This window comes from Triticum urartu, chromosome 7A (assembly GCF_056163025.1).
Source record: "Triticum urartu cultivar PI428250 chromosome 7A, HENAU_Tu73, whole genome shotgun sequence".
Classification (NCBI taxonomy): domain Eukaryota; kingdom Viridiplantae; phylum Streptophyta; class Magnoliopsida; order Poales; family Poaceae; genus Triticum; species Triticum urartu.
Window position 1 is genome coordinate 10,161,262 of NC_141879.1, and position 16,688 is coordinate 10,177,949.

General features: G+C 43.9%; 2 protein-coding genes and 1 pseudogene across 2 annotated transcripts; 2 read left to right on the forward strand and 1 right to left on the reverse strand.

Moving 5' to 3' along the window:
* The first annotated feature begins 3,364 nt into the window (after positions 1–3,364).
* Positions 3,365–5,054, forward strand: LOC147956863 (uncharacterized). The gene is made up of 5 exons (XM_087531493.1): positions 3,365–3,487; positions 3,594–3,818; positions 3,960–4,541; positions 4,660–4,797; positions 5,034–5,054. Exons 1-5 carry the CDS (start codon positions 3,365–3,367, stop codon positions 5,052–5,054), a joined length of 1,089 nt encoding a protein of 362 aa, XP_087387619.1.
* A 590-nt stretch (positions 5,055–5,644) lies between these two features.
* LOC147956864 (uncharacterized) lies at positions 5,645–9,679 on the forward strand. The gene is made up of 6 exons (XM_087531494.1): positions 5,645–7,409; positions 7,829–8,201; positions 8,407–8,575; positions 8,676–8,759; positions 9,089–9,351; positions 9,511–9,679. The coding sequence occupies exons 1-6, from the start codon at positions 5,645–5,647 to the stop codon at positions 9,677–9,679; spliced, it is 2,823 nt and encodes a 940-aa protein (XP_087387620.1).
* A 302-nt stretch (positions 9,680–9,981) lies between these two features.
* On the reverse strand, positions 9,982–13,282 carry LOC147956865 (protein FAR1-RELATED SEQUENCE 5-like; annotated as a pseudogene).
* Between the last annotated feature and the right edge of the window lie 3,406 nt (positions 13,283–16,688).

Sequence of the window (16,688 nt, forward strand, 5' to 3'; positions counted from 1 at the left end):
ATGGCCGCTTCTTGTACATGTGCTCGATGAAGATTTTTTTTTCTTGGGCGTGATGTAGACGTACAGCTCGATGATGTGGCGTGGGTCGGTGTAGATCGCTCGGCGAAGATAGCTTGGTGCAGCGGTTATGGACGTGGCTCGAAGATTGTGGTGGGCGATGGTGCAAGTTTGCCGGCTTCATGCAGATGTAGTGTAGGGCGACGTCGATGCAGGATTGCTAGGTGAGCCGTCCGCTGAACCTTGACGTAGTCTTGGGCTCTTGGCCACACGTACGTGTAGAACCCACCTTGACCGATCAGTACCTGCATACATGCGTCTGAGATAACATGCGAGTTAAGTCCCTCACGTGATCGGAACGCCCGTCGCCGCGTCCGCTTGTGCAGCCACCTGCGTCGCTGGGCGCTCGCAGCCGCCGTACCGAGCGAGCCATGCAGGACATGGTGCTTGTCGATGCAGATTGCGTTGGGAGGTGTCGGGCCGATGCGTGGCTCGAAGTCAAGGGGGGGCGTCGCTCGTGGCCAGCCCTCCTGGCATGCGCTCGTCCTCGCGTGCGCGCGTATGAGCACGCCCGTCGCCGCATCAGCGTGTGCGGCCGCCTGCCCATCGCTGGACGGAGCTTAAGGTCGGTGCAGATATACCCTTGGTGCCGAATACGCTGTGTCCGCCGCATGTGGATGTAGTCGATGAAGCCGGTTAGAGCAGATCGGAGCGCCCCGCTCCGGAGTTGGCTCGTTGTGCAACGAGAGGATGATCGATTTGCCCGACCTGTCTCTTGGCAGCGGCGGTCACGTGCGAGATCAGCGGCGCTGCCGCCTGCACCGGTTCTGTTGGATTTTCTTCACCGGAATTTGAGGGTTGGCGAGTTTATTTGGTGGCTAAAAAAATGATCTAAGAGAATTTCAGAAATTGGCGAATTTATCTAAATTAAGAAATTGATCTAATCTACGGAACCGATATGATCAGTGATCGATCGGGTGCCGCGCCCCCGGGAAGGGAAGATTAATCTCTCCGGGGGCGGCGCGCTGCGGAAGTGGAGGAAGGTCCTAGGATCGGCGTCGTTGGACAAACCGCTCTAATACCATATAGAAAATATGAGATAGCTGAATATTATGTTGTATTGATCTGACCCGTGTAGGGGTATATATAGAGGTACAATGCAGGAAGAGAGACTTGGAGTAGAGGACAAGTTAACCTATCCTATCTCTATCTCTTATCTCTATCTTAAACGTAAATATACTTCTAACACACAGAAGTCCTTGGCTTTCGCCAGGGTAGCCTTCAGTTCATTCAGTTGTTGAATTAGCTTTCTGTTCTCAGAGCTCAGATTGGACAGCCTGCTTGATGCAGCACGCAGAGGCTTCATCAAAGTGTTGCTGATGGAGGAGGCATTTGCCAGCAAGGAATCCTTCCCCTTTGCTTGGCGCTTGAGGAGGTTATACTCATGCTTGTCCAGCAAGTCTTCAGCCAGGTAGAAGCCTTCTTTGAGTTCTTGAAGCCATTTGTCCAACTTGGGCATGTGGTTTCCCTTGTCTGCTTCTTCAATCAAAAGCTCGAACTGCGGCAAGATAGTGGTCTCCAGTTCATGGAGGTCACGCGCCATATCGACTCCAAGGTACATTGAAGCATTAGAAAGGAGCTTCTTTAAGGCCGGTGATGCAGCCAATTTTAAGCTTACGCTTAAGGCAGCACTAGCTAACGCCACTTCCATCGGATTATAGGGTTTATTTTTTCCCAAATTCTTAAAAGTGCAGCTGTGCTTGTTGGGCGTCCCGAGCGCACACCCTCGCGCGCCGTCCGATCTAAATCTGGACGCACAGGTGCTGCCTGATCTGATCGGGGGCGCGTCTCAGGTTTCGCCCTGTCGGCCCGGCTCGTTCGACACGCCACGACTAGTCCATCCCCAGCCTCGCAGCCACGTCGCGCGTCACCATTCCCACGCCCACTGCCCTCCCCTCACTCCAGCGAAGAGGAACGGCTCCCCCAATTTTTGAAACTGCCGTATCTCTGAGTCTTCGCTCTCCTCCCCGCGACGAAATCCGGCGGTTCCTTCCTCCCCCCCGTCGATTCGAGCGGTGCACAGCGTTTCCGTTCAAGGGGCGAGGCATTTCTGTGCTCTCGGCGATGTTGGCCGTGCTGATTCGTTGACGGGTTGGATCTAGGGAGGAACAACAACCGGCGGCGGTGGTGCTGTGAACGGCAGCCCCAAAACTCCGGTAATCCCCGCCCTAGCTCTCGTTGTACATTTCCGCCCCATCTCTGCTTCCTATCTATGCATTGGCTGTACATTTGCCCCGTGCTAGGATAGCATCGGATGCGCTCGAATTTGGTTGGGGGTGCGAGACGAGTCGCCCCGTTGCTAGGATAGCCCTGGATGCTTCGATTTTTGGTTGAGGTGCGAGACGAATCGCCCCATTGATGCTTGTGGAAGGGTGGAGGAACTCGATTTTCCCTCGATTTTCCCTCTATTTTTAGGGCATGTGTGCGTGCATGTTTTAACCCACCGTTAGAGGTTCTAGATGCGCGAGAAATCGATTTTGGTGAGGCGATTTTGCAGTAGTTTTTGGTCAGCGGTTCCTATTACTCTGTTTGCTTGCTTAATTCGGGTTAGTTGCCTAACAGTTGTATCCCTAGTTGCCTGTCAACTGAATTGTTTTTGCCCAACTGATGTACAGCGTAGTTTGCCTAACAGTTGTTTCCCTAGTTGCCTGTCAACTGGATGTAGTTTTCCCAACTGATGTACAGCATGGTTGCCCAATAATTGTCTCACTAGTTGCCTGTCAACTAGATGGGGTTTGCCCAACTGATGAACTTCACAGTTTGCATAACTGTTTTGTCTCCCTAGTTGCTTGTCAACTCAACGATGTTTGCCCAACCGATACAGCAAATAGTCGTACCTAGTGGACAACATTTTTTTGTGCATATGACTATTTTTTGAGTCCATTATGCAGCTTCGCGACAATGGTCACCCCTGATATAGTTTTGCTGAGTATGTTCTTTTCTATGTACACATGTTTGCTAAAAAAAATCGCCTAATAGTTGTCTATTAGTTGCCTGTTTATTTTTGCATGGTGTTTGCCTAACTGAAAGGTCACTAACCTGCATGTGTTTTTCTTGTCACGCGTTTTGTAATAGATGTCCTTAATAGATTTTGCCTATTTTTGTCATTGTTTTTGCCTAATGTAGAGGATGCACTTTGCCTGTGCATTAGTTTTAACTGTTCACATGTGTCCTTGTGCATTAGTTGAAGTGGAATTAGTTTTGTGTAAGATAGTTCAAGTGGAAGCAGCTGTTCATTTTCTGATTAGTTAGCTGTTCAAACTCACGTGTTTATCTATGTATGTATCTTTTTACCCATGGTTTAATAATGGCTTTTTTCTGTCATATACCAGGAACAATGGATGGCAGCAGTAAGGAAATGCAGGAAGACCGCTTTCCAGTCAACCCCGATGCCGATCCTTCTAATGTTAGTGCAGATAATGAAACAGAGGTGCGTGCGGAAAATTCTTCGAAATCATTCTTCTTCTTTTTTCGTGATGCATTTAATGGGCGGCATTTTATATATGCTGTTTTTGTTGGTTCTTTGACCTCTGTAGGCTCGTAGTACTGCCCCCACAACCACAATTGGGTACAAGCGTAGAAGAATGTCGAAAGCGGTCATTGCTCGTGGCCCCCGTCCATCAGATATTGATAGCAACGAGGATGTATCTACAGATGCTGACAAGGCCCCTGAATTTGACAAAGATAATGAGCGTGAACCTGACAAAGATATTGAGGATCATCCAAGAAAAGCAAAGCGCCAAAAGTGTTCAGGAAATGAGGTAATGCAGTTTTTTGCTTAGATTTCCTTTTTTGCCCATCTAATGTGTATGATTTGCCAAACTGCATACATGTGTTGCCTCATATCTTTTTTTAACAGGGGGGGGGGGGTTCCCGATGTTTTATGTTTTTTGTTTTTGTAGGGTTTTAGAAACAGAGGATCGCCTGCAAGGCTGTATAAACTAAACAAATCTCTTATAACTGACCAAAAGGGTGTCATAATTGACAAAGAGTTCGGGGGTTTGTTGGACCTCGCAGCCACTACAATGGATGCAGATCTCAGCCAATGGATTATGAAGCACTACGACCCCGAGAGGTCCCAAATTGTTATACCAGAGAGGGGGAAGATCCCGGTAGATGCAGCGAGTGTTCATAGAATATGGGGGTTGCCAAACAGGGGCAGAAAGGTCTGTTTTGAGAATCGTCCTGACATCACAAAGGCCATTTATAGCATCTACAACATTACATCCAAGAACTCACCAACCCTCACGGCATGGTGTAAGATGATTGTAGATATGCGCGGAGCTCATGACGACAATTTCCTCCATGCTTGGCTAGCAGTAGCTTTTTCTTGCTTTCTTGCACCGTCAACAAGTCTAAACATCTCGCCAAAAAGCTTCCCTGCTGTTATGGATGTCAATGGTATAACAGAGACAAATGTCTGTCAGTTTGTTGTTGATCAGTTAAAGGCAACGTTCACAGTAGCAAGTGTCAAGAAGAATACTGTATGCTGTTGTGTTTTTCATCTTGTAGTAAGTGCAGACAATCGTAACATTTGGTTCTCTCTTATTCTTTCTTCTTTCTTTTTCTGTTGGAAAATTATCTTTTTTTACTCCCATGCAGCTGTTGTATCTGGACTCACTTGATGTGGATGAACCTATCCCAAGCTTGACACCAAGAGTTTCTGTTTGGAACTCAGATTTGATCACAAAAATCGTGAAGAAGGATAAGAAGGGCCCGGGTCAATACGGCAAACTACGTGTAAGTTTTTTCTTTTTCCTCTTTTTATGTCACCTTGTGTTTTATTAGGACACATATGTCTCTTTTCTCCGTTGACTACTATTAAAGTACAATGTACAACAATGACAGAAAAATAGGCAATTCATGTATTTAAATCTGGCAAGTCTTATAATTTTGGTAAAGCAATTTCTTTAGTTTTTTTCAGACAAGCATACCATTTTTGGTTTTTTGTGATGAACAGAATATGTTTTCTGAAGGGAAATGCAGTGGGTGTGTGACTCAATTTTTATGCTACTAATTCAGCTTAACTCTTAGGTGGAAAATTTGCCTATTTTTCAGCATGAAATTATATACTATGTTGTACTATTTTTTCACAAATGGATCTTATGTGCTCACACTTTTTTTATTCTTTTTTTCTCTTCCAACAAATGCAATCAGCTTAAGACCGAGTTTTCCCGATGTGCGAACGATAGTTTGTTTGGAAGCATGGATCACATCACAAAGTTTGTTGCAGCAAGATTACCCGAGTCATATAATAAAGAAGTAAGTAAATTATTAGCTTTTGTTTTCTCATTTATTTGTTAGCATCAAGTCATTATGGCCTTCTTTTCCTTGTGTTTGTTTTTTCTCAAGCTAACTAGTGTCATGGCAATTCTTAAACATGTCTTTGAGCAACTTGCTTCTTTAGGGTAGGCAACTTCAGTTTTTAAAATTAAATTTTAACATGTTCCAGATTCCCAATTCAAAGTTGCTTAGAGTATTTTTTTACTAAGCTTTACCTCTCCTTTTTGTTATCTATATGTTCTAACCACTTTTTTCTTTTCTTGTTTTATAGAAACAAAAGAAGGTATCAATCATGGTACACGAAATGTGTTCCGAAATATCGCACTCAGTTGGAAAGCTTGTGTACAACATCGGCAGGATCGATGATATTGAAGCTGGGACAAGCACGACTGAACCTAGTAAGATGGGAAGAAGCAGGCAGCGTTCAATGAAAAGAAGTAAACAGTTAGGCAGTGACAGCGAAAGCTTATTAAGTGAAGAAGGCAGCGACACCTCACCTAGTGAAGAAGAGTTATACAAGTCGGACAACGATGATAATGACAAAGATGGAGATGAATCTGATGAAGCAGATGATAATAACAACGGCAGCGATGGGGACTCGGACGATGATGATGGTGATGAAGTGAGGAGGGAAGATGCTGGGCGTAACCCCAAAGAGCGAGAAGAACAAGGTGAGAGGGAGGAAGCACATATTGCTGAAATGGAACAAGAGGATCAAGCAACCCATGACGGCAGCGCTAGCAAGGATGGGGAAACACAACCAGGTGACACAGTGGCAAGTACAGTAGCGGGCAAGGCACAGCAAACAGTCGAGCAAGAGGGAGATGACGAGGATGAAGAGAACGATAGCGATGAAAATGAAGAAGATGAAGTTAGTACGGAAGATGACGAGGATGAAGAAGAAGAAGAAGATGATGATGATGTTGGAAAAGGCGGTGACAAGGAAGAAAACAAGGATGGGGATGGGAAGGGGGATGGCAAGGATGATGAGGATAGGAGTGGAGGTAATAGCAGTGGCCATGTTGATGGTGGTGGGAACAGCAGGAATAAGGATGGAGCTGCTGGTTACTCGGACGGTGATGATGATGAACAATGTACACTGCAGTTTTTGGTTCAAAAGAAGGACAGCAAACCTAAGGAGCTTGATGAATTTGGCACAGTTAATGTCACAGACATAGTGATGATGGAGCGGGAACATTTTTCCCCACGCATACCATTGTATGAAGCGAAAGAATGCATTGATGAGGCACCAGCTGCATGGGAAGCAAAGAGGGGTTTTCAGCATTTGTTGATGGGATTAGAGTTGAAGGAATTCCCCCCAATGGACCTGACAGGAATATGTCCAAAACACATGCGCAAGAGGATGATGAAAGAAATGGGTGCAGAACATAACTTGGGTGGAAAACCAGAAGAAATTGTAGAGAGGGAACTACCACCCATCCCACCGAAGAAGAAAAAGACTGTCAGCTTCATCCTGAAGCCAACAGTAGTGACAGCAACAACAGAGGAGCTACGAGAAAGGCGTTCAAAAAATGCACAACAAGTGCAGGTTCCCAAGGAAAGGCAGTCAGTTATTAAGAAATCTGGGCAAACACAGCATCAAAAGCAGGCAACTGATGTACAGAAACAGACAACTTGTGCTTTTTTGAAGCCCCAGGTGGAAGTAAATAAAATATCAAGCACTACAAGAGCACCAAAAGGATTCCAAGGTGAGAATGTTGCATCATCTGTCACACAAAGTCTGGCAACTCAGCCCAAGGAGGAAGCAAGTTGCAAAAAACTCAGTGCAAATCTTTCAATGGGGAACGTAGGCTCCATCAAAGAAGCACCAGCTAGAGTTTCATCACAAATAGCAGCGAGCACAACTATTCAAAGTTGTGGGAAACCTTTGGTTGAGCTAAATTGTCAAGCACAAAAGCTCCCTTGCGTTAGTGCACCGCAATCAACAAATGTCCCTAATGATGCCAAAGAGCGTAAGATGAAAGGAGCAGCACAGGGTCCATTATTAGATGCAGGTCTGGGCAAGGATCAAGAAAACATTTGCCCCTTGGCATCCACTGCTGCTACAGGTGACACAACTTGCTTTGATCATCACTCATCAAAGTTGCCTGAATCACTGAGCAAGTTGCCTGCAAAGTCAACTTCAGCGGCACAAAGTGCCCAAACAGTGAGTCCCAAGGGAAAAAATCCATTTTTTGTGATGATAATAAAGAAAACCGTCCACCACTGCAATTCAAGGGGGGCACAAAGAATAACCTAGAAATAAATGTTCTGGAAATCAGTGATCTCATAGCAAGATTTGCCCCTCCAAGTGAAAAACCTGTTGAAAGCTCAAACAGCATGTCACCCATTTTCATTCAAGCACGGTTGGATCGACCACAGAATCACCAAAGCAAAAGCGCATCATCAAGCAGTTATGCTGATGAGTATTGCCCGGCCCCATCTTTCTCAATTGGCTTAGATGAAATTTTCATTCCAAAAACTACAGTTGAGGGTGCACAGGGAGGTGATGGGCCAAGCAGTATCGCAGCACGTGAGTACATACAAATTCTCGACGACAGTGATGATTTTGAAATTGTACCCGGTAATGAAGCATGTGAAGTGTTCACACCAGAAAAAACTTCTAACCAAGGAGAAGAAGGATCAGGTAGCAAGTTTTATAGCAGCAGCAGCTCTGGAGAGCCCGTCCTAAATAAATTTGAAAGAAGGATAATCAAGCCAGCTCCTTGCATGATGTCACCATTCATACACTACAATGAGAAAAATTCATTTAAATGCAGAGCTGATGTCAACCGGTTGTATGCATCGGTTATTTTGCAAGGGAGATTAAACGAAGAAGAGTCACCTGATGTAGATACCAGGTAAAACAATTTCCAAGCATTTTTTACATTTATGTCAGGCAACATATGTAATGTCATGTAGGCATATCATACACCAAAAGCAGGCAATTTTCATTGAAAAAGTTCAATAGAGCAACAAGTTGATTCAAAACCACTTTTTTGTTTTCAATTTATGAGCATCATGTCAGCATGACATTCTTGTTTTCTTCTCATTTTTCAAATGTAGCCTAAAGGTAATTGACTATGGCAAGTACTTTGTAACTGTGAGGGAGCTTGCTAACGCAATGAAAAAGGAAGGGTTCCTGATGACCCATGTAGTTGAAATTGGGATACAGTCCATCATGATGAACTTGCCACCAGATTCAATGAAGGTTGTGATGCCCTTGAGATTCTCGGTAAGAAAACGGTAGTTATTTTTAGGTTTTTCAATGTTTTGCTTTCTTTCTTCATGCTGTTTTTATAGACGCATATTCCCTTTTTATTTTGCCTTTTCAGAAAATGTTGCAGGAGATGTCATTAGACGGCCAAGAGCTTGCTTCAAGATTCAATAAATCCAACCGGCTGGATCGTAAAGATATGGTCAGCCAAACTGTTGCTTATTGTTCATATAATTTTTTTCTAGTTATAAAATGCATGGAACAAGTGTGTAAACAACCACATAGCATGCAAGAAGTTGCTCACACAAATGTTCACACTTGCCTGAGTAGCAACATAAGTTGCTTATGGTAACATAACAAGTTGCTCAAATGACATTACATGTTTGCTCAAATGACTGTACTAATTTGCCAGAGAGTAATATAACAAGTTGCTCAAATGTTTTATACAGTTGTATAAGTTGCCGAGATTAAAACACGGCTTTCTGTGTTGTATACTAACTTTTTTCTTTGTCTCCTATTCTTTTTTTACAGATCATGTTCCCTGTCATAGAGAAAATTGACAAAAGAAATCCAATCACAGGAAATCATTATTGGGTTTTCAACTTGAATATACGAGATCGAAAGTTTGAGGTGCTTGATTCGTGGAGGACACTTGCTAACAAGACTCTGGACGGTTGCGCAAGGTCTATTGTCGCAAGTGTTAGAGTTCTCTGGGATAAACACTACCCTAAGTCTCACATTTCCATGGACGATTTTAAACTTGTCAACATTGATGTCCCAAAGCAAAATAATGAGTAAGCAACCAGAACATCCAAACCGCTAGATTTTTTACACGGTCTTTTTTGTTTGATCTGTTCTCTTTATTTTTGTTTATTTTCTTGCTATATTTATACTACATACAAGAAACTATGCAACTAATGCCATACTATTTTTTCCTTCCATTTTCTCTATAGGTTTGACTGTGGGGTTTTCGCGCTTACACTCACAAGTGGTTGGGAGGCAAGGGCTGTGCCAAGAGTCACCCATAATGACATTCCAAATATCAGGAAGCAACTAACAAGCAATTGGGTCAACACCGTTTACAACAAGGCCCCATGGATAGACATCTTGAATCTACACTAAGGTAGTTTTTATCATCAAATTAGCACAACAATACTTAAACTAGTTGAGTGACACAATATTGCAACTTGCAAGAATATGCAACAGAAGTTGCATGCATAGTAAAAGTAATGCAATAGTCCATGCCTACAAGACAAGATATCTGTTTAACATGGTTCAATCAAATTACAACATTGTACGCTAAAATTCAAAAGCTTTCTGGATCATAGGTAGTTTCTGGTACGCTAAAATTCAAAGCCATGGTGCTCCTCAAATCTCTAACTTTGCAAGCAACATCTCCACCTTCTCGCATTCTCTACTCTTTTTCACACCAATCTTGTTGGGCAGAGCGCCGAATTGTGCTCAATAGAACTACAATAACTGCATTTGTTCTTTATTTTCGGGTGCAGTTCAAGTGCTGATTGAATCCTCTTAGTTTTCGCCCTTCCCTTGGTTGTCGACTTTGGTGGGTCTCTAGGTATAGGTGGGTCAGGTGTTGGAGTAGGATATCCAAGGTGTTGGTCAACCCTAGAAGCACCTGCATGACCATCAGTAGGTGTTGAAGTAGAAGACAATAATTGGCCTCCACTCTTTTGCTGTTGTGTAAGAGTAGGTTGTTGTCCAGAGACAATCTGCACTTGGGCAAGTACCGATGGCGGTGGTGTGGCAGCTCCCCTGGGTGTTGATGCTGGCCACCCATGTGGGTTTGTCACATTCAGTAGCTGCGTAGGCCACCCATGTGGTGGTGTAGGTCCTCTGTTTACCGGCATAGATCCTCTAGGTTGTGTTGCAGAAGTCTTGGCAGTGGTGCAGCCACCACTGGCAGTGGTGGAGGTCCCCTGGGCCGAGGTGCAACCCCTGGCATGGGCTGTGCAGATACTCCAAAAGGAACAACCACCTTTTGCTTTGTTGCTGAAGTAGTGGGATGTTGTGCAGAGCTCCTTGGCGGTCGTGTAGCTGAAGTACGAGGTGGTGGAGGGGCACTGGGCCGAGGTGCAACCCCTGGCATGGGCTGTGCAGATACTCCAAAAGGAACAACCACCTTTTGCTTTGTTGCTGAAGTAGTGGGATGTTGTGAAGAGCTGCTTGGCGGTCGTGTAGCTGAAGTAGGAGGTGGTGGAGGGGCACTGTTTGCCGGAGGAGCACTGGATTGCGGTGCAGAACCACCACTTGACGGTGGTGGACCACCAGGGCCCCCAGGGGGCACATTGGGAGGTGATGTTGGCTTCTTTTTCTTCGACAAATTCAAATGCCTTATTTCTGTCCGAGCTGCCCGCATATGTTTCCTCACGAAATCTGAAGCAGCATCTGTTGCACTAGCAACACGAGCAAGGCTTGCAAAATCCATTGTCAAGTTTGCGTGCCTCATTTCTTTCTTCGACTGTGCTGGCAATTCATCGGGTTGACCTTCGACATGAGGGGGTGCACTGGGAATTGCCTTAGGTGTCCATCTCCGAAGAAGGTATTTTGCTGGAATTTTATCGATGCCAAGTTGGGTCAAAACCTTCAAGATGTGGCAGCAAAGCATGCCATCCCTGTCCATTTTGCAGCACTCACACGTGTAGTCTCCAGCACTAGGGTCTGATGTCACAAAATAACTCCTAGAACCATATTTAGCAACCCATGTTTGTGTTTCATTGGGGTAAATCTCGTACATGTGACTTCCATGGGGCCGTACATTGTATCTCCCAATCAGCTTCAACTCCGTGCAAAACTTTTCATACAAGTCCCTAGTGTATGTGTCATAGGCTTGTTTCTCAATAGGAAAAGACGACCACATTTCAGTCTGCAAATGCTCTGTTCGGTAGTCTTTTCCACCCTCTCGGACAAGTATGTGAGTCTGTATTTTTGAATATTGCTTGACAAAATTGAGGATCGAATTGTATGGGTTCACATATCGCTTGAGGACAGCGTTGAATCCCTCACTACGTTGGGTTGACTGCAAGAAGGGAAAGAATTGGTGTTTGAAGTAGCAAGGAACCCATGTCTCCCTGTTTTTATATAGGGTCTCAAAGTGTGTATGAGTCATAACCTCATACTTCAACATCAGAGCAGCCCATGCTGCCTCAAACTCCTCTGGTGTCAAGTTGAAGTCAATGCAGCTGTTGAAATCTGTTGACAATCCAGGGTTCGCCCCAGCAAGGCGCCAAGCTTCTCTTGAGCCTTTTTCATTATATGCCAACGACAACATCGGTGGATACTTGTTGGAAACATCCTTTTAATCGACTGTGCCATCGCGATGTCCTGGTCAGTAATGATGTTTTTTGGTGCTAAACCATGCATTGCCTCAAGAAAGGTCCCAAACAGCCAATCAAAGCTTGTAGCCAACTCTTGCCTCACAAAACCGCACCCCAACATGAATGACTGCCCATGTCGATTAATTCCAATGAATGGTGCAAAGGGCATGTTATACATGTTAGTCATGTATGTGGTGTCAAATGAGATGCAGTCATGGTATGCCTCCACGTAAGCCCTCCTTGCTGGACCGTCAACCCAGAAAATATTCTCAACCCTGTCCTCCTCATCATACTTAATCTTGTAAAAGAAATCTGGATCTTCCTTTTGCTGATCTTTAAAGTAGGCAACTGTCTTAATCATATCACCTTCCTTCGTCGCATTCTTGTTCAACTCTGACTTTAGGTTTGAAATATGCTTAGTTCCATAAGGGACAATCAGCTCTGTACCATAGTAATCCGACATGATGTGCATCATTCGACCTGTAGGGGAGCAAAGCCATATATGAATGTTAGTCTAAACTTTTTTTCCTAACATGAACCAAATCCAGAATTAAACAAGGAGATGTGTAAAAAAAGGAATTTTTTGCAACTTAAGAATGCAAGCAACTAACGCATTAGATGCAGGCAAATCAGTGCTTGGGTTCAAGACCCAGGAGCAACTAACACAACTAGCATAAGGCAATCAATTTTGTTGCTATGGTTTAAGGAACTAAGACACAACAAATGTAAGTACAGGCAAAAATATTTTTTGCTAGGTTTTGAGCAAACTAAAAAACTAAATCTAGGCAAAAGGCTGTATAGGGGTTAAGCAACTAACACAATAAACCAAGGCAAGTGCAGTCTTGTTTTCACAAACCTGTAGGTATATTGCAATTGTGGAGATGTGTAAGGAAGGCCCTCTCTTCTGGGGGGATCCCTTGATGTGATCGCAAGTACTTAATCAAAGATGGTTTGTCAACCAATGCATGATTGTGTTCAGCAACAAAGTAAATCACCTCCCAACGACCATCTAATAGTTTGACCACCATCTTTGCTTTGCATCCTGTCGGCACTATTGTATCTCGCTTCCGCTTCTTGCATTTCTTCCTTTTTTACTCTCATCACCAAGAAAGACAATTTCTTCATCTTCATCAACATCATGTTCTTGTTCAACAATCTTATCTAGGGCAGGAATACTTTCTACTCCTCCATCATCAATTTTAGGTTTCCGAAACTTGTTGCAAACAAACTGCTGCTTTATCAACACACCAGTATCAACAGTCCTCCTTGATGTGTTCATCTTGATTGAAAACCCAAGCTGTAAAGCGTACGCATTGTAGTGTTCTTTGGCGCCTTCCAAAGTGTCAAACCTCATGCCTATGTAAGGTTCCCTAGGCTGTGGCCAAGCTTCATCATCGTTCTCACCTCCCAAGCCTGTCAATCCATTTCCAACAGTCCCTCCAGTATCACCTGCAGCACCTGTGTCATCAAGGGTGTGCGCATCTGTCTCTGCTGCTTCTGTTCCAGGGTTAGTTCTACCACATGCGGTCACCCCTGCATTAAGTGAGTGGCCACCCATACCCATTGCTTCTGCCACAGTTTTGACAACATTTTGCATGACCATAGGATTAGGAGATTCCGCAACGAACTCAGCATCACCTGCATGGATGCTCTGCTGTGTGTAAAATGCAGGATCTCCAATATCATTGTTGGCAGGAATTTGCAATTCAGGGGTATTGTCTTCTGGCAGCTCATTTAGGTCAATCATATCCACCCTGCACATTTTTCAAACTAAAGAAGCGAACAAGTTTAGTTGGACGAGGCAAGCAACTAACACACTGTACATAGGCAACATTTTTAGTAACAGCAAGTATATGATTTTTTTATCATGGACGCAACATGAAAGTATATTTAAGTTTTCACTTTTCAGGTATATGAGCAGTAGGAAAAGTTTTCTAAATGACTCTTTTTAATTTTTTACAATAGTCGCTTATGATTTATGTTTCAGGCAATTTATGTCAATACAACAGTTTTTTTATGTGATTGCTTTTTAGGCAACTGCTGTATTGACAATAGTTGCCTATAGGAGAGATGTTTTTTTCAATAGTTACAATGATCCATTTTTCCTTTTTTCCAAATGGCTGCAGATACAACTGATTTTCATGTGTTTCCAAGGCCGAGTAAAGCAAGCTTTTTCCATGGGAACAGGATGCCTTCTTTTTCTTGAAGTGTTTTTAGCATCGAGAGGAAAAGCTAATATTAGAGACTTTTGAGAGTAGCGTTTTGTGCGTCTCATAAATTTTATATACCAGTACTAAAAACTAGCTGGGTGTGACATTTTCTTCATGTTCAGTACTTTGTTAGTATGTAATTCGTACCAGCAACTTCAGGACCATGTTGTGTTTATGGCCTCTTTTTTCATTTTTGCTTGTTGAACTATCTTAACGCGTTGGAGCCCCTAAGGGTTCATGTGTTTTTTCTTGTCTTTCTTCTGTGCATGAACTCTTCTTTGCAGGATCAACCTAATTTTCTTGCCAGGAAGTACAATTGATAGGAAACAATGTTCAAACAATTCCCCAAGGTAATGTTCAATCAATTCCCCAAGGCAATCTTTTTTCCTTTTGATTTTGAACACACAAGTTGAAATAGTTTTTAATCAGTACTTTTCAGCATCTACCATGATTTCTCTTTATTTTGCACCAAATTTTACCAGTTTTGCTTCAAACGAACACATGAACAACGATTTCTCTTTATTTTGCACCAAATTTTACCAGTTTTGCCTAAAACAAGTAGGGAAATTGCTTGTAATACTAGGTTTTTTTATTTCATGCACCGGCACGCACAGTTACTCAAACTGAATTGGCTGTGTGAAGTCAACATGGCACTCATCTGCCTGATTTTACTTTTGATTCCCAAAATACAACAGTTGCTTACCACAGTCATAATAGTTGCCTAAAATTGGTAACCGAATTGCTTACAATTCTGCTATTAGTATCAGTGTTTTGCCCAGATCAGGAACTACAATTTTTTCGCACTAAATAATCATGCTTTTTTAATTGCTTAAAACCTGCAGCAGTTTTTGCTTAAAACCATAGCATTTTGGTCAGGTTTTTTGCTTAAGAAATAATCAAATCAGATGATTTTTCACTAACCAACATGAGAAAGAAGGATACAACATAGCATTTTGTGTATAAACTAGAAAGAAAGTGAAGAAAAGAGTCGTTGAGAAAGGGGGATGCTTTTAGATGGAAGAGTTGAGCAAACCTGGCCTCCCGTGATTGTTTTTTGCTTCTGTTCTGATTTCACCCATTAATTTGGATCTGCTGACCAGGTCTTATGCCGCCATTGCAGGTACATGGAAGCTTTCTGGATCTTGGGAAGGGAAACCCTAACTTGATGGGGAAGAAGATGGGTACGCGGGGGAAAGGGGGTTGGTATGGTCAGGAGAAGGGGGGGGGTTGGAGAGAGAGGGAGCACGTGAGGGGAGGGGCGGACCAGGTTATAGCGTGGTTATAGCGTGGGCCGGTTAGTTTCTCTTTTTGTCAGGGGGGACCAAACGTTTCCTTTTATGACAGGCTGCCACGGGATGCTAGGGAGCAGCCGGCCGCTCCCTAGCCGCGTCCTTATTTTTTTGGGTGTATAGGCCTAGGGAGGGAGTTGTGTTTGTTTTTTGGATGAAGAGATCTTGGGTGTAGAAAGACAAATTATGGGAAACAGGTAAAAGAACAAACTTCTCCTAAGCAGACTTATCCTTTTCTAAGGTGAGGGTCACCAGGCTGGAAGATAGTTAAGGGGTGTTTAAGGAGGAAAACAAGAGAACAGATATTAAATGATGGAACACCTAGCTAGTATGAAGATGAACAAGCACACAATTGAATTTTCCACTCTCTTTTCCGGGTTTTTTAGTGTGGAATGGCTTGAATATACTAAAATACTAGGATTCGAATTACTTCTGGCTAGCCCGCAGCTCCAGGTGCCGCAGCCGACGGGGGCCGCCCGCCATGAGGACCGGCGAGGCCCGCATCCCGACCACCACCGTCTCGGGGGCCTCGGCGCTGCTCTAGTTGGCAGTAGGCAGTGTGGGTGTGGCGGCAGTGATTGAGGGCACAGACGGAGGTCGGTGGGCGTACGGGGGTTGCACAAGAGAGAGAGAGAGAGAGAGAGGACTTGTCGCCGGTGGCGATTTGCGGCGGAGAGGGCGGAGAAGGGGAGGAGCGAGAGTGACCGGTGCGCGCGTGCGTGGTGTACTGGGCCAAGCCCAATCATCCAGTCGGCGTCTATGAGAAAAATATAGATTTCCCACTCTGACTGAATGCGCATCGTCGGAAATTCTGAAATAAATCCAGAAATAAATACGAGGACCAGAATTTGAACCCTAGCCGGAGGGGATACCACAGTCCCTCTAACTATCTAACCACATGTTGGTTCGCACGTGGTATTTCCTATACGCGCCTTAAGCAACCCCGTTATAGGCGAACTCCCCAGCCGGCGCACAACCCCTACACCATGGTCCGGCCCATTTAAACCTTTTTTTCTCTTATGTTAAGATTTCAAGAGATCTACGCATGTCAAGATTCAAATTCAAGGCCCAGTTTTTTCGGTCGATTCTCCGAGAATCTTAAGAATTAAATTTTCACCCAGCTTCTTCCAGAATCTTGAACCTATATTTTCTTGACAATCCTAGTTGTTTACATACTATCTAGTTGGGATTGTCAAAATATTATTGGTTCAAGATTCTGGGCAAAGCTGGGGGAGGTCCGATTCTCAAAATTCTGGAAAAATCGGCCAAAAGAACTAGACCCAAGACCCTATACACG

What these genes read in the sequence shown, in the direction of transcription:
- LOC147956863 (XM_087531493.1), top strand. Translation starts at nt 3,365, where the DNA reads ATGGCTTTTTTCTGTCATATACCAGGAACAATGGATGGCAGCAGTAAG. An exon ending in AAAAGTGTTCAGGAAATGAG is followed by an intron (nt 3,819 to 3,959) that starts GTAATGCAGTTT and finishes TTGTTTTTGTAG; the next exon opens with GGTTTTAGAAACAGAGGATC. An exon ending in GTCAATACGGCAAACTACGT is followed by an intron (nt 4,798 to 5,033) that starts GTAAGTTTTTTC and finishes TGTTTTCTGAAG; the next exon opens with GGAAATGCAGTGGGTGTGTG.
- LOC147956864 (XM_087531494.1), top strand. Translation starts at nt 5,645, where the DNA reads ATGTGTTCCGAAATATCGCACTCAGTTGGAAAGCTTGTGTACAACATC. An exon ending in GGCATCCACTGCTGCTACAG is followed by an intron (nt 7,410 to 7,828) that starts GTGACACAACTT and finishes CAAAAACTACAG; the next exon opens with TTGAGGGTGCACAGGGAGGT. An exon ending in TGATGCCCTTGAGATTCTCG is followed by an intron (nt 8,576 to 8,675) that starts GTAAGAAAACGG and finishes TTGCCTTTTCAG; the next exon opens with AAAATGTTGCAGGAGATGTC.